Source organism: Apium graveolens, chromosome 5 (genome assembly GCF_009905375.1).
Source record: "Apium graveolens cultivar Ventura chromosome 5, ASM990537v1, whole genome shotgun sequence".
NCBI classification, from domain to species: domain Eukaryota; kingdom Viridiplantae; phylum Streptophyta; class Magnoliopsida; order Apiales; family Apiaceae; genus Apium; species Apium graveolens.
The window spans coordinates 1,641,566-1,668,206 of NC_133651.1; the positions used below are offsets into that span (position 1 = coordinate 1,641,566).

The 26,641-nt window shown below is 31.8% G+C and overlaps 4 protein-coding genes across 4 annotated transcripts; 2 read left to right on the plus strand and 2 right to left on the minus strand.

The window, feature by feature from the left end:
- The first annotated feature begins 87 nt into the window (after window positions 1-87).
- Window positions 88-2,312, plus strand: LOC141723775 (zinc finger CCCH domain-containing protein 39-like). The gene is made up of 2 exons (XM_074525665.1): window positions 88-1,077; window positions 1,835-2,312. The coding sequence occupies exons 1-2, from the start codon at window positions 435-437 to the stop codon at window positions 2,029-2,031; spliced, it is 840 nt and encodes a 279-aa protein (XP_074381766.1). The 5' UTR covers window positions 88-434; the 3' UTR covers window positions 2,032-2,312.
- A 126-nt stretch (window positions 2,313-2,438) lies between these two features.
- Window positions 2,439-3,991, minus strand: LOC141723774 (uncharacterized). The gene is made up of 2 exons (XM_074525664.1): window positions 3,173-3,991; window positions 2,439-2,893 (listed from the first exon to the last, which is right to left on the minus strand). Exons 1-2 carry the CDS (start codon window positions 3,749-3,751, stop codon window positions 2,612-2,614), a joined length of 861 nt encoding a protein of 286 aa, XP_074381765.1. The 5' UTR covers window positions 3,752-3,991; the 3' UTR covers window positions 2,439-2,611.
- An 8,870-nt stretch (window positions 3,992-12,861) lies between these two features.
- On the plus strand, window positions 12,862-14,249 carry LOC141723402 (uncharacterized). The gene has a single exon (XM_074525189.1). It carries the CDS (start codon window positions 12,942-12,944, stop codon window positions 14,010-14,012), a length of 1,071 nt encoding a protein of 356 aa, XP_074381290.1. The 5' UTR covers window positions 12,862-12,941; the 3' UTR covers window positions 14,013-14,249.
- A 1,237-nt stretch (window positions 14,250-15,486) lies between these two features.
- On the minus strand, window positions 15,487-18,643 carry LOC141723403 (uncharacterized). Its single transcript, XM_074525190.1, has 7 exons — window positions 18,487-18,643; window positions 18,286-18,393; window positions 17,543-17,610; window positions 16,744-16,857; window positions 16,484-16,646; window positions 15,905-16,051; window positions 15,487-15,822 (listed from the first exon to the last, which is right to left on the minus strand). The coding sequence occupies exons 2-7, from the start codon at window positions 18,358-18,360 to the stop codon at window positions 15,796-15,798; spliced, it is 594 nt and encodes a 197-aa protein (XP_074381291.1). The 5' UTR covers window positions 18,361-18,393; window positions 18,487-18,643; the 3' UTR covers window positions 15,487-15,795.
- Between the last annotated feature and the right edge of the window lie 7,998 nt (window positions 18,644-26,641).

Below are 26,641 nucleotides of genomic sequence, written 5' to 3' on the forward strand. Positions count from 1 at the left end.
ACTGTTACATAGAGGAGTTTCATACTGTATTTAGAAATTTATTTTTGGCCTTTTGATCTCCTTCCCAGCTTCAAATGTAATCAAGATTAGTACATCTTTCCACATTTTTTGTGTGCATTATTTACAGTTTGTATCTATCACCATTTTATCTTTTACTTTTACCTTTGAAATGGACTAGTTTGTTTTATTCATTGTGTTACAAGTTACTCTTTCTTGCTAACAAAGTCTTTTTTCTTGAATCCAATTTTTTTTTTTTTTTTTTGCTTAGATCTTTACTTGGGGTTTCTTAAAATTGTGTGTTGTGAAATGGGTTGTTTTTGGTTTTCAAGATTTATGGGGTTTTGAGCTATAAACCCTCGAAATTTTCGATTTTCTTGCAGAAAAAAAGGGTTTAAGTGTTGGTACTAAAACCCCTGTTTGAGGCTGTTTTAAGTATGGATTATAGTGAGCAGGCACGTGATGTGCAAGGTAGATTTAGGGCTAATGATGAATCATTTGGAGCTAATAGTAATGCTGATCAATGTAGATCTTTTAAGAGGCCAAGAATTTCGGAAAATGTAAGGGACTCAAGAATGCCGAATTTGAACAATACATCTAGGGCAGGCATTCCTTTTAAGGCTCAACCATGTTGTGATTTTAGAACCCGGGGTTGTGGTTACGGGACTGCTTGTCGATATTCTCATGAGTTTCGAGGAACAAGTCAGGGTGAAATGGTGGCAAAAGAGGTTGGAGTTGGTTATAATAATTTGTGCAAGTGGTATGCTGATGGGAAACCTTGCCCTTATGGCAATAGATGTCGTTTTCTTCATGAAAATGTTAAGAATGCGGGTGAGTTTAGGAAGAGTCATGCCATTAGCCTTGCTGGTTATAATCAGGATTCAAGTTTGAAGCAAGGCAATAGAATTGCTGGATCAAGTTTTGGGGCTAAGCAAGATAATAGGCCTGTGGATGCAAGCTTGAGGGCAAGCCAAGAGCATCAGCGATCAATGTACTGGAGGACGAGGCTGTGTCACAAATGGGAAACAGTTAAAGAATGTCCATATGGCTCGAAATGTTACTATGCTCATGGACTGGCAGGTATTTTTTTACCTGTGATTACATTTCTTTCAATGTGTTGTTTATGTTTTAAACTCTGAGCTGTTAATCTGTCTTAAAATTGAAGTACATTGGATCTACCTGGGAAAATAATAGTATGAAACTTTAATAATATGCTTACACTTATTGTTTGTTTGCTTATTGGAAGTTGGTACTCCTGTGGTGGATTTGCCCGTGAGGACTCTGAACTGTGCATCGACTTTTCTTGTTTTTGCTAGAGAAATAAAAATCATCTAAAGGACATATTCTTCATATGCTACTTGTATGAAATGGTAGAGGCTTCTGTTAGCAAGCAGCCTTACAGATGAATCATGAATGTTAGCATCCACCGTCATTGTTTCTATGGACTGTTGGCAATCTGTAACAAAAATGTCAGACTTGTGGTTTGATTAGAGTTCTTTTCCTGGTATTTGAATCCTTAAAATGCTGCTTGAACTTGGCCTATCTTAATGTAATCTTCTTCTAGGGTCACTTATATGATTTTGTTCTGCAGAAAGAATTATTTTCATGGGATGTAAAAATTATACTTACCTTGAGAAAATAACTAATTTATATTCATGCTATGTTCTTCGTGAATTAGAAGCATATATGATTACCTACATTACATAGCTTACACAACCTAAACTATTGATCAGGCATTCACTAGTCACAAAAAGCAAAATAGCTATACTGGCTCAATTAACTTAGGGAGCTGATATAACTGTAATTGGTTGCCTTATGCCTAGTTGTTTGATCGCAGAACTTCTTCCTAGACCAAACCCGAGATATGGGAATCTACCTGCAAAATCTGTTGCTGGTCTTGCCAAGGATGAAAAGAGTGGAGTTGCTCGAGTGGAAGGTAAAGAAGGGGGCTCAGTCAGGTGGAAGACGGTAAATAAGGTAGTCGGGATCTATGCTGATTGGATTGATGATATGCCTTTGCCACCTGATGTTTGATTTGCTATCATTTTGTCACATTTGGATTTTGTCTCCTATGCCCTTTCAACTAACCAGATGAAACATTGGCTTATTTTAAGCTATCTGGGCATTAAATACTAGATCTCGTAGATGTTTATAGAAAATGTATCTGAATCCTCCAGACGACACTGACCAGCTTATATTACAGGATGAATGTTCTTATGGAAGAAAGTGTTTGCAAGATAAATATATTTGCAGTTGTATCTAGATTATTCTGTCATTTGCAGGCAACTAGTACAAGGGTAAGGTATCATGTAGCTAAGTGGAATTTTGATATGTATAAATAGTATCATAGAAAGGCAACAAAATGAAATCGAAAAACAAACAGGCCATTGCAACAGCACCGGCCAGTCTACTAGCCTGCTATGAAACTGTTGACGGAGGAATTTGGTAACAACAAAATTTAGTCGGTGTATACTTTTAATACAACTTGTAGGTGTTTCACTCAATTCATGGAAACTACCAGGGAAATTTCTAAAAAGACCGAATTCTGTAATTACACAGACATCTATATCAATAATCACGAAACAGCATAGATTTAGATTTCTTTCTGTATTCTTTATGCACGTATTTCGTCTGATTGAGCATACTTGATAGTGTACCTGGCTAATGCATCCATAGGGTCAACACATTTCTTAAGGAGGGGATCATCCTGAGGTAAAAGTTCTCGCAATTCATCAGAAGCCAGGATGACAGTGTTTACGCCTCTTACCAAAAGAACTTGTAGGGCAATTCTCAGAAGAGTCTGTGCTCCTTCCACGTCTTTTTTGCTTAGAGCTTCAATCGCAGGGTCTACAGTGTGCTCCATTGTTGCTTTATCTGGCAGCACAACCTCGAAACCCTGCAGATACAGGACTTGAGAATGAGCAGAAACAATCAACATTAAATTGCTGGTTGAATCACTATCTCAATGAAGCTGAAGCAACAATTATGTCAACTAAAGTCTAATTGCTTTATCTGATACCATGTTAAGTAACCAGTCGCTCTAAAACCTTAAGGTTGTAGAGGAAGCCCCGATCAGGATCTTATACTCTTTAACAGTTTCTAGACATGATTGAAACTAGGCTATCAGTATCAATGAGCTTCGAATGAAAAGCAGGCAAGAAACAGACAAGCATACCTCATTGTGAAGCTTGTCTTGATAAATCCCTGTCAACAAATCTGTGCCTGTCGAAAGAACACCAATCCGTAGAGGACTTCCAGCTTCAACTGGCCTCAAATCTGCTTCCTTCAGCTCCCTCGCGACACACTCACCTATATGAAGGACCGGAACAGAACATCCCTTAGAGACCTCATCATGCCAGAAATGCGATAAATAACAAGGTATTGCAATGCAGCAAGCTCCTGAACGTTCAAGAAAAGCCCTTTTACTCCTCAGAGTTTCCACAATCATGACATGATCCAATTTCGGATGTCCTGTCCTTGAGAAGGAACTTCTGTCGCGATGCAGTAACTCCTTGTTCAACACGGAGTCTGAGCACAAAACAAAAGGAATGCCAGCTTCTTGATCATCTGAACTCAATTTCGCGAGTTTTCTAATAAAACTAAGAGTAGAATCAACGGATGCACCTCCGAGAATCCCCACTCCTTTTTGCTGGTTTAACAAGAAACCACTTCCTCTGGATGACGCATACAGGGAAGTGTGTTTTTTGAAATTACACGAAACATGACACGGATAATTCAATGCACGGAAAGACATTTTCCAGCACCTCAAGTAAGGTTTATGTTCCAGAACCTAACTAAAGCTACTACAAAATGCTGGTTTCCTCAAAAATTCCACTTGTTAAATGAATGGTTACAAATGAGGACATGAATAAAAAGACAATGAGTGAACAACAAAAAGAAGAAACACACAGCAGTATCTTTTTCGATGTGGGTGGATCTTCCGACATGGTGCATGGGTAGGTGGCCGATGAGGGCCGGATGTCCAAATTAGGGCTGTCAATGGATCGGATATCTACACCGTCAATGGATCGGATATCTCCTATCCATCACAAATTAAATTTATCACCTAACATGCAGACAAACTACCATTTCACCGATTTTCAGCCAAACATTTATCACCTCAGAAATTAAAATTTCTACTTTTCATCATGTTATATGTAGGGGTGTTCATGGGTTCGTCAATATCATCAAACCGACCCAAACTAACCCTCTTATAGGCCGATTAAACCGTTATAAAGAAAACCGATCCATGGTCGGGTAAAAAAAATTTCAAACCACATTAAATGGGTTGGGTACGAGTTCAAGATTTTTTCGCCCAACCCAACCCAACCCGAATTAACTTAAGTCTCGCTCGATAATTAAATATAATCTATATATTACGTGCAATTGTACATTATACAACATAGATATTATCATTCACTAGCTTAAAACCCATGTGATTGACGGATCGCACAGACTTTTTTTAATATCATATAATTTGTTTAAAAAAATGAATTGAATTTTTAATTTTGTTCATTTAAAACTTTAAATGACATGACTTCATAATAATTATATTAGTAGACCTATATATCCATAATTTTTCAGAACATTTAAACTTATTTAAAGTGATAACATTGATAATGAGGGAAATGTTATTATAACGAAATTATTATTTTATTGAGGGTAAAAATATAATGTCTTCATTATGTTGTGACCTTAAAAATTATTATTTTAGCATTTTGATTACTTAATCGATTAACAGTAATTCTATAAAAGATATTTGAAAAACACAATATTATTGACTGAACGATATAGTTTTATTGATAATTATATGTGTATTTTTTAAAAATAATATTTATGTTTATATTAAAATTTGATTTTTAGTTCACATCAATAGAATACGAATTATACTTTATCTAATATTAAATTGATTTATCTCGGATCAACGGTTTATATTATTTTATTTCAGCCCGATGCCCAATACACCGACCAAATCAAACTAATTATTTTTAGTTTAATTTTAAATTTTTTTTAAGTGTGGATCAATATGATAATTTTGTTTTAGACTGAATAATTAGTATATATTATTTTATTTTTGTTGGTCGAATTTTATTTTTATTTTAGTTTTGTGTTAGTCTGAATCAATTGTATAATGTATTTTTTTATCGTGGATAAATAAAATATATTATTTTGTTTATCCAAGTTCATTTGTATAATTTTTTTAGCAATACTGATAGTATTATTATTTTACCTTAGCCCGATTCATATGACATATCAACTAAATCTTAATTATTGTATTTAGTTTGCTTATTAATTTAGCCCGAAGTAAAAAATTAGAATAATATAGAACTCGATATGAATTAAAATATAAATTGGTTGAAGAAGTTGAATTTAATATAAATTATAATGATATAGGGTTCGGTATAAAATAGAATTGAAATTAGTAAAATAATAAAGAAATTTGACTTTAATATCAATTAGAATTAGAATTGATCGACCCAATAATTAAAATTGAAATAATTAAATAAGGGTAATTAAGTAATTTCACCAAGTACCGACCGATCGACCACCAAACTTTTAATGTTTCATGTATTATAATATAGTATGGATAGTTAAATTTTGTGTCTGTATATATGATTTACGATATGATATACATTATAAAAATTTTAATATAATCAAATTTAAATAATAATACTATAATCGTACGTTCTGTTATTCGAAATTAGCAATTATATATAGTATTGAAACTTCTTTTTATATAATCATTCAATCCGTTCAAACCAACCCAACCCGACCCAACCCGATGTACGACGGATAGGGTTAACCGGGTTGGGTTACGATTTTATATTTTACGGGTTGGGTCGAAAAATTTTAAACCGATTTAATTGGGTTGGGTCGTAAAAACACCTCCAACCCGGCCAATCCGACCCATCAACACCCCTAAATGTATATAAATTTACCAACATTTTAAAGTAGAATGTTCAACTAGCATAATAACCCGTGCGAGCCACGGGTTATTTTCTAGAGTTTTTTATGCATGCAATTATAATATTTTTAGTTATATTTTTATTTGTAAATGTTGTATAATATCTAACGTATTTATCTGTGTATCATTTTCATACAAGACATTACTAAATTAATTAGTTTATATTATTTTATTTTTAGACTGAATAATTAGTATATATATTATTTTATTTTTGTTGGTCGAATTTTATTTTTATTTTAGTTTTGTGTTAGTCTGAATCAATTGTATAATGTACTTTTTTTATCGTGGATAAATAAAATATATTATTTTGTTTATCCAAGTTCATTTGTATAATTTTTTTAGCAGGACTGATAGTATTATTATTTTACCTTAGCCCGATTCATATGACATATCAACTAAATCTTAATTATTGTATTTAGTTTGCTTATTAATTTAGCCCGAAGTAAAAAATTAGAATAGTATAGAACTCGATATGAATTAAAATATAAATTGGTAGAAGAAGTTGAATTTAATATAAATTATAATGATATAGGGTTCGGTATAAAATAGAATTGAAATTGGTAAAATAATAGAGAAACTTGACTTTAATATCAATTAGAATTAGAATTGATCGACCCAATAATTAAAATTGAAATAATTAAGTAAGGGTAATTAAGTAATTTCACCAAGTACCGACCGATCGACCACCAAACTTTTAATGTTTCATGTATTATAATATAGTATGGATAGTTAAATTTTGTGTCTGTATATATGATTTACGATATGATATACATTATAAAACTTTTAATATAATCAAATTTAAATAATAATACTATAATCGTAAGTTCTTTTATTCGAAATTAGCAATTATATATAGTACTGAAACTTCTTTTTTTATAATCATTCAATCCGTTCAAACCAACCCGACCCAACCCGATGTACGACGGATAGGGTTGGGTTACGATTTTATATTTTACGGGTTGGGTCGAAAAATTTTAAACCGATTTAATTGGGTTGGGTCGTAAAAACACCTCCAACCCGGCCAATCCGACCCATGAACACCCCTAAATGTATATAAATTTACCAACCTTTTAAAGTAGAATATTCAACAAGCATAATAACCCGTGCGAGGCACGAGTTATTTTCTAGAGTTTTTTATGCATGCAATTATAATATTTTTAGTTATATTCTTATTTGTAAATGTTGTATAATATCTAACGTATTTATCTGTGTATCATTTTCATACAAGACATTATTAAATTACACAACATTTCCAATATAGCTCATTAAGAAAAATATATATATATATTATTGTTTGTGTTGTATAATTGTATTTAATGAATGAATATGAATAGGGTAGTCAGTGTACGTTTAAAATGAAATAAATAAATTTAATATGTAGACTGTTGTTAGTATGTTTACAAAGAAAAAGTTAAAAATTAACATATATGTTGAATATAGAGTTGACCAAAATTTTGGATTTTATTTAAATAAACTATATAACTGGTCTATATTATTACTGAATTCTCTACTAATTACAATTAACTTACTCAATTTAAAAAGATAAAAAATGAATAACTGAATTCAGAATTACTTGCAATCATAATATAAAATAATATAAAATTTACACTACTGTTAATATAAAAGTTGATTTTAATGAAAAATGTTAGTTTTTGAAATTTAACGTATGTATGTTTGGAAAAAAGTTAGTTTTTTTACACTACTCTTAACAAAATAAGATTAAGTTATATGTGTCAATGTTAGCATGTGAATTATCGTATGTTACATTTCTTAGGAAATTACGATGGTTTCAATTATTTATATGTTAAATATCTGATTTATGTACATGTATAATCATTATTAATATCTAGTGAGACAATTGATTACTTAAATAACACGTATTTATAATTATTCAAAAATTAAAATTATGTAATTAATAAATTACAATAATTTATATATGGTATTCACATTATCACCGACAAACAATCCATATATGTTTTTTACGCGACCGTAAATCAATCATATAATATAAAAATAAATTATATATTGTAAGACTTATTATTGATGTTCATGATTTTTTTCAAGAATTTGAAGGAAAAATTGAAATTATATTGTTATTTAAACTATTTTTAAGTTTCTTTCATTACAACTTTAATATTTCTTCATATAATAATTTGATGATATTGTATATTATTCTCCTAAAATTAAATATTTTTCAATTCGATAAAGTTTTATAAATATTAGTTGAACTGGTTCATTCCTTCAAATTATTAAACAATATATATTTTTTAAATAGTATAAAATGTATTGAATCAAATGCTACTATATAGTATAGATATACTTTTATTTGAATAATTCAAAATATTAAAATAATTCAAAATATTTGTACAATATTATCTTGATCAATAAATATTGTTTATCTAAACGAATTCTTTTTAAAGTGCTGGTTTTTTTAAAGTGAAAACTGAAAAATAAATCGATTTAATATATCATCGTAGTTTTAACAAATCTCGTGAGATCTCATATCAAATTTTAAATATTTTTAAAATCGGGACAAGTCCCAAAATACTATTGCACTACGAGTGAAGTTAGTAATTTTAATACAAATAATCAATTGATTTGATCCTATAAATACCTCAAACACATTAATTTATATTAATATAAAATATATCAAAAAAAATTACATTATTGGTAAGATATTCCCGTCGAACTTGTAATTTAAATTTACTAAACGTAGAATGTGACAATGTTTTTCGGCTAGTCACGTAGTCAAATTTCGAGTATTTTTTGAACAATGGGCCAAATTCTGATTTCAAATTCAAAATAAACTAAAATAATTGACTCATTATAATTCGAACTTATCTAAATATTTAATATCAATCTAGATTATTTATATATAGGCGATTCTATTTTCAATATTTTTTAAAAAAATTATATATGTACATTTTAATTACTTTTTATAATAAAAAATATGTTAAAAATATATGAGATATATTTTCAAACTAAAAAATAATAATAAATAAGATAATAATCCATTTATGTACTATGCCTAACTTTATATCTGAAATTCAGTTTTTTTAAAATTAATTGTACAGATATTCAAGTAACTATCATTTTTTTTTTGCGGAATTCAAATAGCTATCTTTAAAGTTAAATAAAATATTTCTTTAGCACACTTACATATTATGTGTATAATAAAAAACACATGTGACAATATGGTGTAGTGGTACAAGGTTGTGAAGAAGAATGAAGCAATTCGAGTTCGATTCACACAAAACACAACTTTTATATAAATATTAAAAACAGAGGTAGTTTAGTCTTTTTAATCTCAAAATATTATCTCCTTGTTTTGCTATTATATATAGAAGAGATATTTTCTACAGTTTCCATGACAAATTAACAAAAAGAATATTATGCCATGACCCATCAAAAAATAAAGAGACCCAGGTGACAGAGTACCATCTTTAAAATTTTGGGCCTCCTTTTTTAAATTGTATGACCCAGCCTATGAAAAGTTTGGGCCGAGTTTTTGTCATCCATGTAACAGATTTCCTTAATAGGCCTCTATGTACATCTTCTTAAATGGCACAAAACGGTTTTCTATTGTATGCTCATGTACGTATGATGAGGCGGAAATTTATAATTTTAAATCATTTTGATTGGTGTTGAATACGGGGTCCACTACTATTATAAAAAAGAAATCAATCAAAATACATTAAATTTATAGCCAACGACGATCCAAAAATTCAAATTTGGGATAAATTTATCCAAAATTCTAGTATAATAGTGATCCAAATGATGATATAAATTTAGTTTAATATAAATTAATAGTTTTAGTTTTAGTATATTTTAGTTTATTAGATTTAAAATTGATTTGTGATTAATTAATGAATGTTAATAATGTTTTGTATCTTAACTGATAATTGAATGTGTTTTTCAATAATTAAGCATATAATTTTTAATTATTTTTACGGATATGAAATCTTTGATTTGAATAATATAATATAAATAGTTGATAATGGTTAAATATTAATTTCAAAATAAAGAGTTCAATGTAATATTTGTGTATTGTAATATATAATAAAAGATCATTTGAATTAAAATTTAGAAAATTTTATTTGAGTTTGTCAAAAATTTGAATCAAGATTGAAATTAATACCAAATTTAAATTTATATTTTTGAATCAAATTTATTGGAGATGTACTCGCCCTCCAAGTTATGTCACATTGTCGTACTACTGGAGTTGGCCCTACATGGCCCATCCTCATCGAGCCATACAGAAAAGCCAATTTGTACGTTTTTAAAATTTTAAATCACATGGAACCCACAACATGAATAATCGATACATAAAAGCGAAAACGTGAAAGGGCTGTTGACAAAACACTACAGAGGGATCGATGTTGGACGGATGTCGTTAGGGCTGTAATTTGGGCCGAGCGAGCCGAGTTTCGAGCCGGTAATAATTTGAGATGAATCGATTTGTTTAATTAATCGGGCCTAAATCTTTACCCGAACTCGACTCGTTTAATTTTACGAGTCGAGTCGAGCCGGCTCTCGTTTCATTTTACACTTAATCGAGCCTAAAACTCTACCGAACTCGGCTCATTTAATTTCACGAGTCGAGTCGAGCCGGCTCGGGTAATTAAACGAGTCGGAATTTCTGCCTGAACTCGGCTCATTTAACTAAACGAGCCGAGTCGAGCCCACTTAAACGAGTTCGAGCCGAGCGAGCTCGCCAGCCGCCCGACTCGAATTACAACCCTAGATGGCGGGTGCCGGAGGACTAACTGTTTTCGTTTTGTCCTCCGTTTTTTAATATTTGACGTTTTAATTTTTGTCATATATTTTTAGATATTTTGATGGTATTATTATAATTAATTTTTTAAATTTTTTTTATAAATTAAAATTTTAATTATATATATTCTTATTCATAAAAAAATATTAATTCTAACAATACGGTCAAAGCACCTATATTTGTGTGCCAAAAGTTAAAGTGTCAAATACTCCCTCCGTCCCAATATATATGTCCCTTTTGAAAAAAAAATCCCAAATTAATTGTTCCTCTCTTTTTCAATGTAAATTTAAGCATAATTTTTCAAAATTATTCTTAAATTTGTTATTTCCAAGATTTGATTTTTTAAAATTAGTATCTATTCTCTTTTTTCAATGCATTTAATGAGGTATTTTGTTGAAAATGTTATCCAACTAACCATTTTTTTAATATACGTTTTTTTTTTCAAAAGAGACATGTAAAATGGGACGGAGGGAGTATTAAGAAAGAGGACTATTATTAAGAGTAACTCTAGAGGTTTCAATTTTTTTTCCCAAAAATTTTCCGAGGTGAATGGTTGTTTTTGCATAAATATAAAGGACTCCAATATATTAACATGAATCAACTAATTATAATATATCATGTATAGTTCGGGAGCTATTTTGGTACCTCTAGCATTACTTTATTCATTAAATTCATTTAATAAAGTTGGCTCTTCAGCTATTCCATTCACTACCCCTTTCCTGTCAAAAACCAACGACGCAAACACCACGATTGAGCTGCTCCAGCTAGGGGTGTATACGGTTTGGCCAAACCGACCAATCCAAATCGAACCGACCCTATTTTGGCCGAAATAAACCGATTTTTTTCAACCCGATATAAGGTTGGGTTGAAAAAATATCAACCCGATTTAATTGGGTTGAATATGGTTTTCGATAATTTTAAACCAATCCAACACAACCCGATTAAAATATATATGTACATGCTAATAAGTTAATTCAAAATTATATTTAGGCCATTTACATAGATTCATATATCTCTAACTCTAAATATAACTTATAACCTCCGCGTTCATAGTTCATTTTGTAACAACAATAGATGTTTGATTAATAAAATTAATTGGTTTGGGTTACAAATTTAAACGGTTTGGGTTGGGTTGAAATTTTGAAAACCCGAATTAATTGGGTTGGGTTGCTAAATTCTCCCAACCCGCCCAAACCGATCCGTGTACACCCCTAGCTCCAACAATAATGCCAACAAAATGTAATCACGATGCACTAAAATACACATATCTCGATTCACGAGCCGCATCACATCACATGTGGGACTGCTCAGTTTCAGTTTATCACGCATCCCGATGTTCAAATTCTCCCCTGCTCCCCTCTAATTATTGTTTGTGCTCTACGGATCGTTAAACTTCTTTTAAACGGGTTCAATCCTCTCGTGAACATACATTAAACTTAATTTTTATGAATTCGAAGTATTTTTATGGTGGAACTAATGTCAATGCATTGGTTCATTAATATTTAGGATGAAAAAACCAATCAAAATTTGACACATTATCTTCTTATTATGTGCACGTGCGCATGCTACAGAAAATCCGTCTTTAAATTAATAGACCTGGAATCGAAAAATTATAAGTTTAACAAGTTTATTATTTTTTAGATTATATTGGGATCGATAAAAATTATTATTTTATCGACTATTATTTAATATGGGCTAAATACTTAAAGTTCATGAATTATTTCGCAAACTATTCCCAAACGTCGTGTTATCGCAATTTGATCGATTAGTTTTTCAATAAAATCATCATATAAATATATGAATTTCACGAATGAAAACATGTTAGCTATCATTTCAAAATATTTCTGAGATCCATTTTCAGATATATACTAACTCGATCCCACCGAATTCTTTACATTAGGGACGAGAGATTGACACGCATTTTAAAACTCTCTTAAAATATGGTTTCTTAAATAATTTTAAATATTTTTTTCTTTTATATAAAAATATAATATTTAAACTTTTATACTAAAAAAGAAAATTCTAAAAACAAATTATAAAACTAAATTTTATAATAATCTTAAAATGTGTGTCAAATATAAGAAAAAAATACGTAAAAAATTCAGTGAGACGGAGGGAGCAGCGTTTACTCATGTGCTGTGTAATGTACTATATATTTTTTTCTGCTCTGTGATTTTAAAAGCCTTCAACAAAATTTTGGTCACAATGAGGAACCTTCCCTCTGATCTCCTAGCCAACATCTTCTCCTTCCTCTCCCCGGACTCCTTAGCCCGGGCCACGGCGGTGTGCAAGGAATGGCACATGACCGCCAAGTGCGCCGCCTTGAGGCGGCGCCACCCTGCCTGGTTGCTTGCGCTGCCTTCCCGCAGCCGTAGCCTCTCATGTTATCTTCACAACCCAGCTCAACAAACTTGGCACTCGCTCTCTTTAAGTTTTGTTCCAGCACCATCTAAAGCTATTGCAACAATCAATGGTTTGTTGATCTTCAAGTCCACAGCCACCATAGCCCTTCAGCTGTCCATTTGCAACCCGTTTACTCGCCAATTCAAGTACCTTCCGGTGCTCTGCATTGCCCGAACCAACCCTGCAGTTGGCGTCATTGAAGTTGGCACAACTCACTTCATGATCTACGTGGCAGGCGGGATGTCGGATGCATCAAAGGCCGGTGGTGCCACGTATGAGTCCACGGTGGAAATGTACGATTCACGATACGATACATGGGAAGTAATTGGAACAATGCCGGTGGAATTTGCAGTCAGGTTGACAGTTTGGAGCCCGAACGAGAGTGTGTACTCGAAAGGAGTCTTGTACTGGATGACTTCGGCCCGGACTTATAGCATAATGGGATTCGAGGTTGAAACAAACAAGTGGAGAGAATTGAGTGTGCCTATGGGTGATACACTTGAATTTGCATCACTGATCATAAGAAATGGTAACCTGACACTGGTTGGCGGTGGCGGAGATGTATGGATATGGGAGCTAAGAGTGGAGGACGATTGGCGGTTAGTCGAAAAAATGGGGTTGGAGCTGAAGATGAAGTTTTTAGGGGGAAAGGGAAGTTGGGGATGCACAAAATGTGTGGGTATTGAAGGAGGAATGTGTCTGTACAGAGAGTTTGGGGTAGATATGTTGGTTTGGAGAAAAGTTGTGGGAGAATGTAGTAGTAACTGGGAATGGTGTTGGATTAAAGGTTGCAGTTCAATTAAAGAACAGCAAGTACCAAGAGTTTCAATCAAGGGACTACTAATTCACCCAAATTTATCATGTCCTGTGTGAAGACAAGTGATGTATGTATGTATGTATGTATCGCTGTATTTATGATTAGAGGACCAATCAAAATGCACCAAACTCACAGATGTTTGTTGTGTGCACTTGGGCACACGATAGAGAAACCGATTTCCAATTATAGAAGTCATTTCTCATTCTTGGTTGCCTTTGCCTTTGTATTGTACATGGAAATTTCTTAATGCCAAGGATTAAGCATGGTAAAGAAACTAAGGTTGATGAATATCAAGCCTAGCTGTAGGGAAAGCATGGCTCACAATTGATTATGTCAATAAACATAATTAAAAAAAAAATCCAAATATATTGTTCAGAAAAGAGAAAAATATCATAAGTTCAACATATGTGGGTTGGAGATATTGAGGATGATATAATTTCCAAATCAGAAATACATGAAAGACTCGTATTCATATTCAAATACAGATCACAGATCTGAATCTCGGAGTACTGAAAATTTTGAACAATAAGTCCAGAACACACAGCCATGATAAGCTGACAGGGCATATGATTATCAAGTCCCTCGTGCATCAGTTTACCATGTTTTAGAAGTAATTACAAATGTAAAAGTCTGAAAAAGAAAAAGAAAGTATGAAGAGGATAATCTGTGCGTGAGTATAATTGAGAGTGAAGTTGCATACCTACCAATTGGGAGTTGCATTCCAAAGCTGGCTTTCCAGGAAAATAGGTTCTGCAGTATCAAATCCTTCAATTTACTAGTGCATCGTGCAATCACTTTGACCAGTACATCACGAATGTTGTGCTCTTACGTATGAGTCTTCCATATGCCTTATCGCACAATTAACGTTAACAGCAAAGAATGGGTAATGGTGTAGAAAACTTTCAGCTCAGAAGTAACCCGCGAAATGTAAGATCAGATACTATTCGTATACTTGGAGGCTTTTACTTTATCATTGCAAGCAAGCAAGACACAGAGCGAAAGATCCCTATCTATACACTTGGAGGCCTTTACGTTATTAGATCATCGTTGCTCATAATCAGTAGCAACTAGTGTTCTCGTGTGAACAATTAACTGATCATAACAGACACATACATGAATGTAGTCTACAACTAGTCCTTGTAGGTTCACACATTTCTCAGTTTGCAGCTTAGAATTTCTGTCACAGATCCTAGTTCATAGTAACTTTCATTCAGTCCCTCTACGCAGCTAAAATGGTTCTAGCTTTTAACCTATCCTTACAGGTCATTTGCAGAAAGTATGTAGTTTTGACTAGTATGACTACCGAACAATTCTGCTATTTAAAATGTGATATGCATTAATATGAACATACAGTAGCTTAATAATTATATAAGGTATTCTTGCAGGAAAATCAAAGGTGAAAAGTGTAAAATATTGAACTTGAGAAATATTTTTTCACTTTGTCCTACTTGATTCTGCAAAATCCTTCTGTAACATGTTTCAATTACAACACATACAATATAATTGCATTCCAACGTAGTAAACTAATAATGAAAAAGAGAATTACTCAATTATAGTTTCTATTAAGCACAAACTATAAGTACAACAATCTATAGTTACCAAATGAATGTATGACTACGTTTCTCAATAAATACCTATCTTCTGCTCCTAGATTGGTCAAGTTACATGTTTCCTTGAAAACATTAAGACCATAACTTAAGATCCCACATTTGTTCCGATAATATCTAAATTTCTTATGAGTTGACATTAACTATAGCATACCTTAGGGTCAAACTACTTCTCTATGAAGCTCGGTAAAAGGAATTAATAACATCATGCAACAGAAAGATAACATGCTATTCAGCTACTGAGCTCTTCCATTAATCCCTGTAGTTCATAAGCAAGAATGGTTTTTTAGGCCTATGAAATAACTATGCTCTTATCGAAGAATGCTTGCAGGCCAAAGTACCTGTGAGATATAATGCTCTGCATCGGTTCGCCTCAGGAAGAGAATTGCATGAGAAGCAAGGTTTGCGATCTGATCACTGAGTACGACATTGCCGATTTCTTCAAGGACTCTCACCTTGATGTAGGGATCCTTTGGGGGAACCATATCCTGATAGACAAGAAACAAGAAAAGGTAAATATATAGTTACAATGGTAGTCTTCTCTTACAGACAATATTAGATTTTCAATGAAAATTACCCCGGAGGATATGGATGGAGCCAAACATGAAATAGATTTTTTACTGGACAAACTTTAATGTAGTAGCATAATATGTCTAGAGTTTTGTTCAATGGATAAGTTCCTAGATGCAGAAATCAAGAGATATTTTGCAAAATGGATTATTTACTGGACAAGTTTGTACATAAGAGGATTATGCATCAAGGATTTTGTTCAATAAATTAGTTCCTACATGCAGAAAATCAGAGGTTTTTTCAAAGGAATTCCTAGGAGTAATACGGAAGTTCCTCTGTCAGCAGTGTGAACAATCAAATATTGTCAAATAATGATAATATAGCTTAGATATAAGAAAGGACTAACTTACCACAGCCAAATCAAGATCCAGTTCAGACATGTATGATTGCAGAGTTGCAGAATGATTCTTAAAATAGTCTTTTTCTGGGTTGCTGAGCTTCTCTTCTATTTCCTCAGGAAGAACACGCTCAATTGTCCATCCCAGATGTTGAATAACCTCTGCTCGATTATACCTATTTTGTCAAGAAAGAACCGGCACAGAACCACTGTTGAAAAACTAGACTCACAATACTGAATACACATATTTGGCAAGAGATGACTAGTATTTACACATAAGCCATCAAACAACGCTTATTTCTGACTATTGAAAGGTGATGCATAAGTGCTCCAAAGTGATCAGCATTTTTTGATGTTTGGTCATCTGGCCCAGCTTCTTGCATTTTCCTATTTATACACCAGAATCATATAAGATACAATACAGATAAATGTTATGCAACAAAGAGACTGTAGCTTAGACGAAATTATCCATCACAAGTACCAAGTACTTTGCTGCAAATCTAGAGAAACTTTTTAAATAAGTTGAAGTCAACATGAAAATTTCAGAAGTGCATATATATTCTTAGATCAATGAATATGATTGTTATGGCAACTTCCGATTAGTTTACAATAGATGCAGAGAATTTGGAATGATTAAAATATCTAATGAATTTGTATTGATTACGAGCAACTACTAGTTAGTTTATAATAGATAGCAGGTCAAAATAAGTTTTTCAATGATATTTCATACATAGTTGGTCAAAATGTATCGCTAATTTTTAGATCTGTGAGTATAGATGGTGCATTAATATATGTGTCGGTACAGTTAGAATTGCAATAGTACCAAACTGCCAATACTATACAAGTACAAAAAACACTCGGCTCTAAAGTTTAAAAAAGGATAATAAAAACAACAAACAACCCTCTATTATAAATAATTTTGAGAGAAATAATCTGTCGCTACTTTTAAGAAGGATTTATCAATCAACCTATACATTTGGAAAACATGCAGGAACTATGAAGCACATAAAGTTTCAATACAGTAGAATAAATATAAGATGGAAGTAAATTAAAGCATTCCACGGGAAGCTACCTCAACAAGGATTGTAGATGATGGATATGGCCATTGCATTCTTCTACTACTTGAGAAAAAAGATCATTCTGTAAGTGCACAAAATAAAACCAAAGTTAAACAACTTTTGTGACAATTTCTTGAAAATCGAGATCATAGAATCAGAAGCAACACCTATATAATTGAATATAATATTCAATTTTGTAACTGAGAACATAAATTCACAAGAAGATTACATTGACCTGAACACAAACAAATTTATCTATACGTATTGATGCAGTAGAAAAATCTTTGAATGTAAACAGACATGATAAAATCTAGAACCACTTTGAGACAGGGGCAGACCAAAACAAGTCCTTCATATTCGGGAATCTGGACAATCTTAAAATTGAAGACAATAATCTAACCAAAATCCACATCAAAGTCTCGACTCATACATATCCTACGGGTATATTTCTAAACACACATGTATACATTAAATTATCCATCAATGCATCAGATATAACGTCTAGTCAGAACAATGAAAATCATATCAAATTTCAATTACAGGTAAGCAATAGCCAATTAGGTCTATAATCGAAGTCTCACGTAAACATAAAAATAAAAAAAACCTTGCTCGAGGTAATATTAAAATAGTCGACTACCCGTTACAGCTACATCAATTCTAAATCTCAGGCATCTTAAATTGAAAACCCTAGATCTAAAGGTATGATTCTGCATTAAATCGAATCAACTAAAACCCGTAAATCCAACAGAATACATACATTGAAGGCGGAGAGCTGGCCGGGTTCACTGCTGGCGAATTCTTTGACCAACTCGCTTGCTTTCTTAGCGTACATGTTTAAATCTCAAGAATTGTGTTGTTTAGCTCACTGAGACATTTAATCAAACAGTTAGAGTGCAATATTAAATACATCAAGAATATTAGTATAATTTGAGTACAAAACAAGAGATGATGAATTTACCTGGGGCAAAAATGTAAATGAGGAGCAGAGTGATGAATTGACCTGCGCAGATTGATAGTGAGAGAGGCTTTCTAGCGGGAACATTTTAGATGCCAAGGGCGCCAATTTACACTTTTCAAAATTTTAATTATTATCTTCATCCGCTAGTTCACTTGTCAAAAATTTAAAGCTATTTTTATCATAATTTTTTTTTTGAAAATAACTATTTTTATCATAATTAAAATATGATTTTTTTGAAAAATACCCAAGGTTAAAAACATTTTTACAAAAATACTGTCACTTTTTAAGAAATTTGCAAAAATACTTTTTAAGGTTGTTTTTAAGGTTGTTGCTGCCCCTGCGGGACCCACTGCCACATCAGCAGCCACACAGTTGCCACGTCAGCATTGGATGAGATCCAAGTGCCACGTCAGCGTTGGGTGGGACCAAAGTGCCACGACGGCTGTCACGTCAGCATTGGTACAGTTAGCGCACGGTCAGTATAGCTACAGTCAACGCACATTCAGCGTAGTATAATTATTAAATAATTAAAATAGTATATTTGCAATTAAGATAGTATATTTGCAATGAATTTGAAAAGATAGTATTTTTGCAAAAAAATTTAGAAAAATTAGTATTTTTGGTAAATTCTCATTAAAATATTAGAACTTACACATTATAATAGAATTATAGGAATTTGTTCATAATATTATAATATTTTAAATATTTATCAAAAATATAATTCTTTTTATTTTTTAAGCTGTCTATATTCGGACATTGGCCTACAAATAGTAATGGCATTGGGTCGGTTCGGGCCAGGGACGATCCTCGAACCCATTTTTTGAACCAGTCCAGATATATGAATGGGGACTATTTTACTCCCATATTCACGGCCCGAACAAGAAACGGGGAAACCTGCGAATAATCATTAATTCTAATATTTTTTCAATTTTATATAGTTTAATAAAAATAATTTAATAATTTATGATGCATAAATATGTTTTAAATACAATATAATAATTTAAATAATAATTTGATTTAGAATGTATTTAAAATAAGAGATAGTATTAAAAATATTTTTATAATATCATATATTTCGGTGAATATTAATAAATAAAAACTCAAAAATGCATATACATAGAAATTACTCTCTCCGACCCCGTAGATTTTTCATGTTTGAAACAAAGAGTTCGACATGTATTTTAAGGCTTCAGTCTTGTATAGTTCCATAATTGATTTTTAAAATTTTATTTTTGTTGAATAAAATTTTAAACATTTAATTTTATATTCAGAAGAAAAAAGTTCTTAAAATAATTTATTTAACTATACTAGATAAAAGTCTTAAAATATGTGTCGAACACTTTATTTCAAATATTAAAAATACATTGTGACGGAGAAAGCATTATTTATTTCTATTAAATAAAGTATTCATGGATCGGGGTCGGAAAACGGAAGTGGGCCCATAAACCTCGACCCTACAATTTGTTTAGGATAGTGATATATGCACATCCTAAAATTATTTTTGCGTACCCTTATTTTTATTTTGTCCAAACTGCCCTCAAGTTTTCTTATCCTTCATGTACATGGGGCTGATCTTTTCTCTTATTCTAAAATTTTTTCACGTAATCGATTTCATATTTTAAAAATTATTATTATTATTCTATTAATGTGTGTCTTTTTGCTTTAAATTTTTTAAAATATTGGAATTTATAATTGTATAAATTTAAATATTTTAATACTTGCACCATTAAATTTTCGCTTTCCAAAAAAATGTATTTTAACATTATAATTTAGTAGTGGTATTAAAGTTTAAGTTCTATTTATATCATTATAATTTTTTCTCTTAATTTAATCTAATAATAATAATAATAATAATAATTCAAATTTAAATATTTTGAAAATACGATTTTTCTACCAAATACAACAATAAATAAATAAAATAATGTTTCGGAAAAAAATATGAAGAAGTTTTACATGATTTTTTTTGAAGTACAGCTTTTAATTGGTAACCACATTTGTAGGGCTGATCATTCGATCGGTTCGGTTCAAGACCGAACCAAATCGAAATAATCGAAAATCGAATTAGCATTTTTTTTAAAACCGAATCGAACCGAATTTATATATGAACTGACGGAAAAACCAAACCGAATTATTTCGGTTTTTTCGGTTCGGTTTATAAAAGTCGGAAAATTTGAAAATGCTTGTAAAATGATGTTTAAATGATTATCAAGAAGGCAATAATCCCACCAAACACAATAAAAAATGCGGCATTTTTGTAATATTTTCATAATTAAATCTTAAAAAACTTTAAAAAATGACAATTTTAATAACTCATCTTCAATTTTTAAGTTAGGTTATTATTGTAAAGGAAAATATTATTTTTAAGCTTATGCATACACCAGAAACCTAAATAATTATATATTTTAATTTTATTTTTAATTTTACATGTACGTTACAGTTGTGATTCAGAAACTATAAATAGAAAATCACACAGAGGTACTCAAAAGAAAATTGGCTGGTAGTGCAGGGAAGATGTAAGGGTATTTTAGATAAAATATTATTAAGGTTGTGTAAGAATAAATTTAGGGTGTGCATATATCAGCACATGCCCTTTGTTTATACTTCTCCCATTTTCTCGTCTCGAACCTGAATTTTTTTAAATTAAAAAATTAATTTAAATTTTTAAAAATTAAAAACCCGTAAACGCAAACCGTTATATATATTAATAATAAATTATATTTTCAAAAATATACTTGATATCATATTAATTAATATTATGCATCGGTTTATCGCACATTTGAGTTCCATTTATATTATTTCCTGTAAATGTTGTAATTCTCTTACCATTAATGTATTACTCCCTCCGTCCCAAATTATCTGTCTTGTTTGACTTTTTATGGTCAAATTGACTCAACTTTGACCGTAAATAAAAACTCATTATTTCATTATTTTGAAAAACTTAAAATTGCATATTATAGTATATTAAATGTACTTTCTAGTGATATATTCTTTAAACATATTTTCAATTAAATATTATATAAAATTTCAGTCAAAGTTGAGTCAGTTTGACCACAAAAAGTCAAACAGGACATATAAATCGGTACGGAGAGAGTATAATTTTGAAAAATGATAGCACTTGTAATTCCATAATATGTTACATTCGGTAATACTGCACAAGCAGAAGTGTATAAAATTAGGAAACAACAATAATTAGCGCTTGATAATTCAATAAATAAGGTGGTTTACCTAGTTTCTGGCAACCAAAGACCAAAGTTTATTAGAAATAACTCATTTACGGGTTATTAGCTCGTATATATGTTTGATCCGTGGGAGTGTGTTGAATTATATCATCTCAAAAAACAACAACAATGATTTATAGCATTTTCCCGTACCAATTTGTAAGTCTTAAAATTATGGTACCTGAAGATATATTTGCTTAGCTCTTTGAGTCTCTTTTGCATTCTTGGATGATCACCAACCTTGAGTCATTAGTGGTAGGGGTGTTTATGGGTCGGGTTGGCCGGGTTAGAAGCGTTTTTACAACCCAACCCAATTAAATCAGTTTGAAGATTTTCGACCCAACCCGTAAAATATAAAATCGTAACTCAACCCTACCCGTCGTACATCGGTTTGGGTCGGATCGGACTGGTTGGAACAGATTGAATGATTATATTAAAAAAGTTTCACTACTTCATATAATTGCTAATTTCGAATATTAAAAGTTACGATTATAGTACTATTCTTTAAATCAGATTAAGTTAAAATTTTAGTAATGTATATCATGTCATAAATCATATACGCATACATAAAATGTAATTATAAATGAAAATATTTATATTTTATAATGTACAATTGCATATAATATATAGATTATATTTAATTATCGAACGAAGCTTAAGTTAAATCGGGTTGGTCGAAAATATCTTTAACACATACCCAACCCATTTAATGCGGTTTGAATTTTTTTTAACCCAACCAAGGATAGAGTTTTTTTTGAACGGTTTAATCGGCCTAAAAGAGGGTTGAGTTGGGTCGGTTTGATCGGGTTGATGAATCCATGATCACCCCTAAATTTAGTCGGATAGTTTGTATTTGATTTTTGAATGTGAACCTATAAAGAACCTAACATTTAAATTTATTAATGTTTTAAATTTATTTATTTTAAAAATCATTAATTATTTTATAATAATTGGTTGAACCGCAAATCGATCCGCAATAATTTCAAAGTCATAATCGTAATTAACGCGATTAACCGCAACCGCAAATATAGATGCGGATGACATTTTAAAACCGCTTCTAACAGTTTGATTCGACTTTTGCCTTAAAATCGATCTGCTCTGAACCGCTTACACCTCTGGTTCGCATAATTATCATGCCAATAATTTGTCATCCCACCGCAAAGTCCATTCATTTCGCTCTCCCATGATGCTTAATCATTATTTTGTTGATCAAGAAGAAAAGTATGATTTGAATAATTATCTATTGCATTATCTGATTTTAATATAATATTGAATTCATTGTGAAGTGTGAAGACGGGGGCCGCACCATGAAAACAAGTCCAAATTCACACTTGAACGACTACAAGAGTCTAGAAGTCAAGTCAAGTCAGTTTATAACTTACCCGTCCTTAAAAATCAACAACGGTAGACATTTTCTGACACAAAAAAACACCTCCTTCCTGATCAGACATTGAATAAATATTTCAAATAGTATAATTTGTCAACCAATGTTCAAAATGTACTAGTAATTGTCTTATAAATGTAATAAAATATAATGTTCCCGTGATTTAGGACAATATATTTACAAATAAATTTCAACAACTTACCTTACACTTGTGCCTTATTAATAAAATAATAATATATTTGAATTATAATTAGAGTAAAGGTAAATAATAAGAGTAGAGAGAAGTGTAAAAAGGGAGGGAATCATATTTTTTATTAAAAAAATGATTTAGGGCATGCACAATAGTGCCTCAAAAATAAGGTATATAAGAGTACGTCCAAAAGTGCCCTCAAAACGGTTTTGATGAGCCGCTCGGCATCAGTAGATTATGTCTCCTCCATGTAAGAAGTAATTTTTGTAGTCATCACCCAGGTGGTGAACTAAAAAAATTAATGTGGAAAGCTGGAAGAACCACACAAGTCTCAAAGCACGACGCGTATATGTCAAGGATTGGTGCAATTTCCCCCACCGCCCTACAATATCTTACTACAATACCCGTGGAGAGGTGGACATTTTCTCACGATAGTGGTGTTCGCTACGGTCAAACAACCACAAACATGCTTGAGGGCTTCAACGGCAACATAAGGAGGTCTCGTTTTCTTCCAGTAACAGCAATGATGGAGTACCTCTTCTACAAGGTGGTCACAATTGTAGATAAATATCGAAACATAGTGGATGACGGTCTACAAGAGGGGCAACACTTATGTGCACGTTCCGCCGCTATGTTAGCTAAAATTCGGAGAAAGGCAACATGACATACAGTTATTACTTTTCATCGTCTCCGCGGGATTATGAAAATACTAACACATCAGTACACAACTGCAAAGGGGACGGCAAAGAGAGGTAAAACCCAGGTTGTCAACCTCAATGTCCGTACGTGCACCTGTGGAAAATGGGCGACCCATCACATGTTGTGCTCCCATGCAATGGCAGGTTGTATAACACATGGATTGAGTTGGGAGCATTTCATCGATCATTTCCATAAGAACCAGGCAATGCAGGACTTGTACATGCCAATAATTTATCCGTTGGAACCAACTGAATACTGGAACTACGACTTACCCGTACCTTGACAGGGGTATGAAAAGTTAGTGCCGGAAGAGTCCTTGAAAAAATTAAAGAAAAAACGCGGGGATAAGGGACAATCGGTGCGGATCCGAACGGAGATTGATGGTCCGCGGTCTGGAAAGAAATGTAGTTTATGTAACCAAGAAGGTCACACCAAGCGTAAAATCAAATGCCCAGGGCGCCTACACTAAAACACGTGATCTTCTTGTCAAACATATGTACTACTGCTATTACAAGCAGTCTACTTGTAATATGGTTCTGTTTCCTTATTTTTCATTTCATTATTTACTTGTTCTATCATAATATTTTGGTTTCCAATACTCAATGCACATTCATTTTATGTCTACCTACAAAACAATAGAAAAATGGCCCTAAACAAATTTCCGGTTATTTAAATATGTCGTGCACAAATTTGCCCTCCTGTGACAATTACGCACTCGCCGCTTAAGACACCATTTTCGAAGCTACAGAAGTGTTGGTCATATAATTTTTTAATTTAAAATTAAAATTTTCCCAAAATATAGGTTTACATTACAACACAACAAAAAAATTTGGAACCCAGAAAAACTACGATTATTTACATACGCACGTGCCAAAATATGCACTCACCTAAAAAATATACACTCACATTTCACGGCACCCTTTTTGGAGCTACAAATTTCATATTTAGACGGTTTTTTATTTAAATTAAAAAATACACACATAAATTAGGTTTACATTACAAGCCAACAAAAAAAAATAATGAAAACATTTACCATTTATTTAATATCGGAGTCCAAAAATAGTCCTTCACCTTGTTTTATTTCGTTCAAAAATACTAACACAACTTCATCACGGAAAAAAAAGGAAAAAAAAAATTAAAATGACCCCAGAACGCCACTTATTCCGGGGATTATTTGATTTTTCCCGAAAGAATAGGCGTTCTATACCATAAAATGACTTTTTCATTCAATTATACCTATAAAGTGGCGGAGCCAAAAAACCCCACCGCACGCTCACCCCTAGTTTCCGGACAATTTTGTGGCAGTATATTAGTCAACCAAAGACCAAAGTTGATTACAAATAACTCATTCAGGGGTTATTATCCCGTATATATATTTAATCTGGTGGAGTGTGTTAAATTATACTACTATCATCTAAAAAAACAACAACAATGATTTATAGCATTTTCCCTTACCAATTTGTACTACCCTATAACCCGTGCGATACACGAATTCCTTTTAATATTCGATAATTTTTAATAATATAATTTATAATATAATTTTCAATAATTGAAAAAATAAATTAAAGAACATAATAAGTTATAATAATATATGTTTTATAATAATTTGAGACTTGACTAAAAATAAATAATATAACATAATATGTTGTTCACCGGATTCGAGACCTGGACCTGTAGAAATTGTTAAAATAAAGAATATAAAAGTTTATTTATAAAAAGTTTTTGACGGGGTTCGAACCCTGAATCCATGAGAGCAGTTTAAATATTAATAAAATAATATTTTTATTATTACATCCAACGGTTCTCATCTATCTGACTTGAGATCAGACGGTTGTTATTTTTCGTACCAAACAACTGTACCGGGTAACCGACTACCAAATAGAGAGTATTATGCTTATAATAGTATAACATAGAAGTCTTAAAATTGTGGTACCCGAAGATATATTTGCTTTGCTCTTTGAGTCTCTTTTTGCATTCTTGGATGATCAACAACCTTGAGTAATGACTCGTAGGGATGTTTATGGGTCGGGTTGAGCGGGTTGTAGGTGATTTTACAATTCAATCCAAATAAATTAGTTTGAAGATTTTCAACCCAACTTGTCAAATATAAAATCGTAATCCAATCCTACCCGTCGGACATCGGTTTGGCTCGGGTCAGTTTGGTTTGAACGGATTGAATGATTATATAAAAAAAAATCACTACTTTATATAATTTTTAATTTCGAATAGTAAAATTTACGATTATAGTACTATTTTTTAAATCTGATTAAATTAAAATTTTAGTAATTCATATCATGTCATAAATCATAAACGCATACATAAAATGTAACTATAAATAAAAATATTTATATTTTATAATGTATAATTGCATATACTATATATATTATATTTAATTATCGAACGAAGCTTAAGTTAAATCGGGCTGGATTGGCCGAAAAAATCTTGAACCCGTACCCAACCCATTTAATGCGGTTTGAAATTTTTTAACTCAACCGAGGATTGTTTTTTTTTAAACGGTTTAATCGGTCTAAAAGAGGGATGGGTTGGGTCGGTTTGATCGGATTGATAAACCCATGAACACCCCTAAATTTAGTGGGATAGTTTGTATTTGATTTTTGAATATCAACCTGATAGGGATAAATAAATTATGATATTATAATTAAA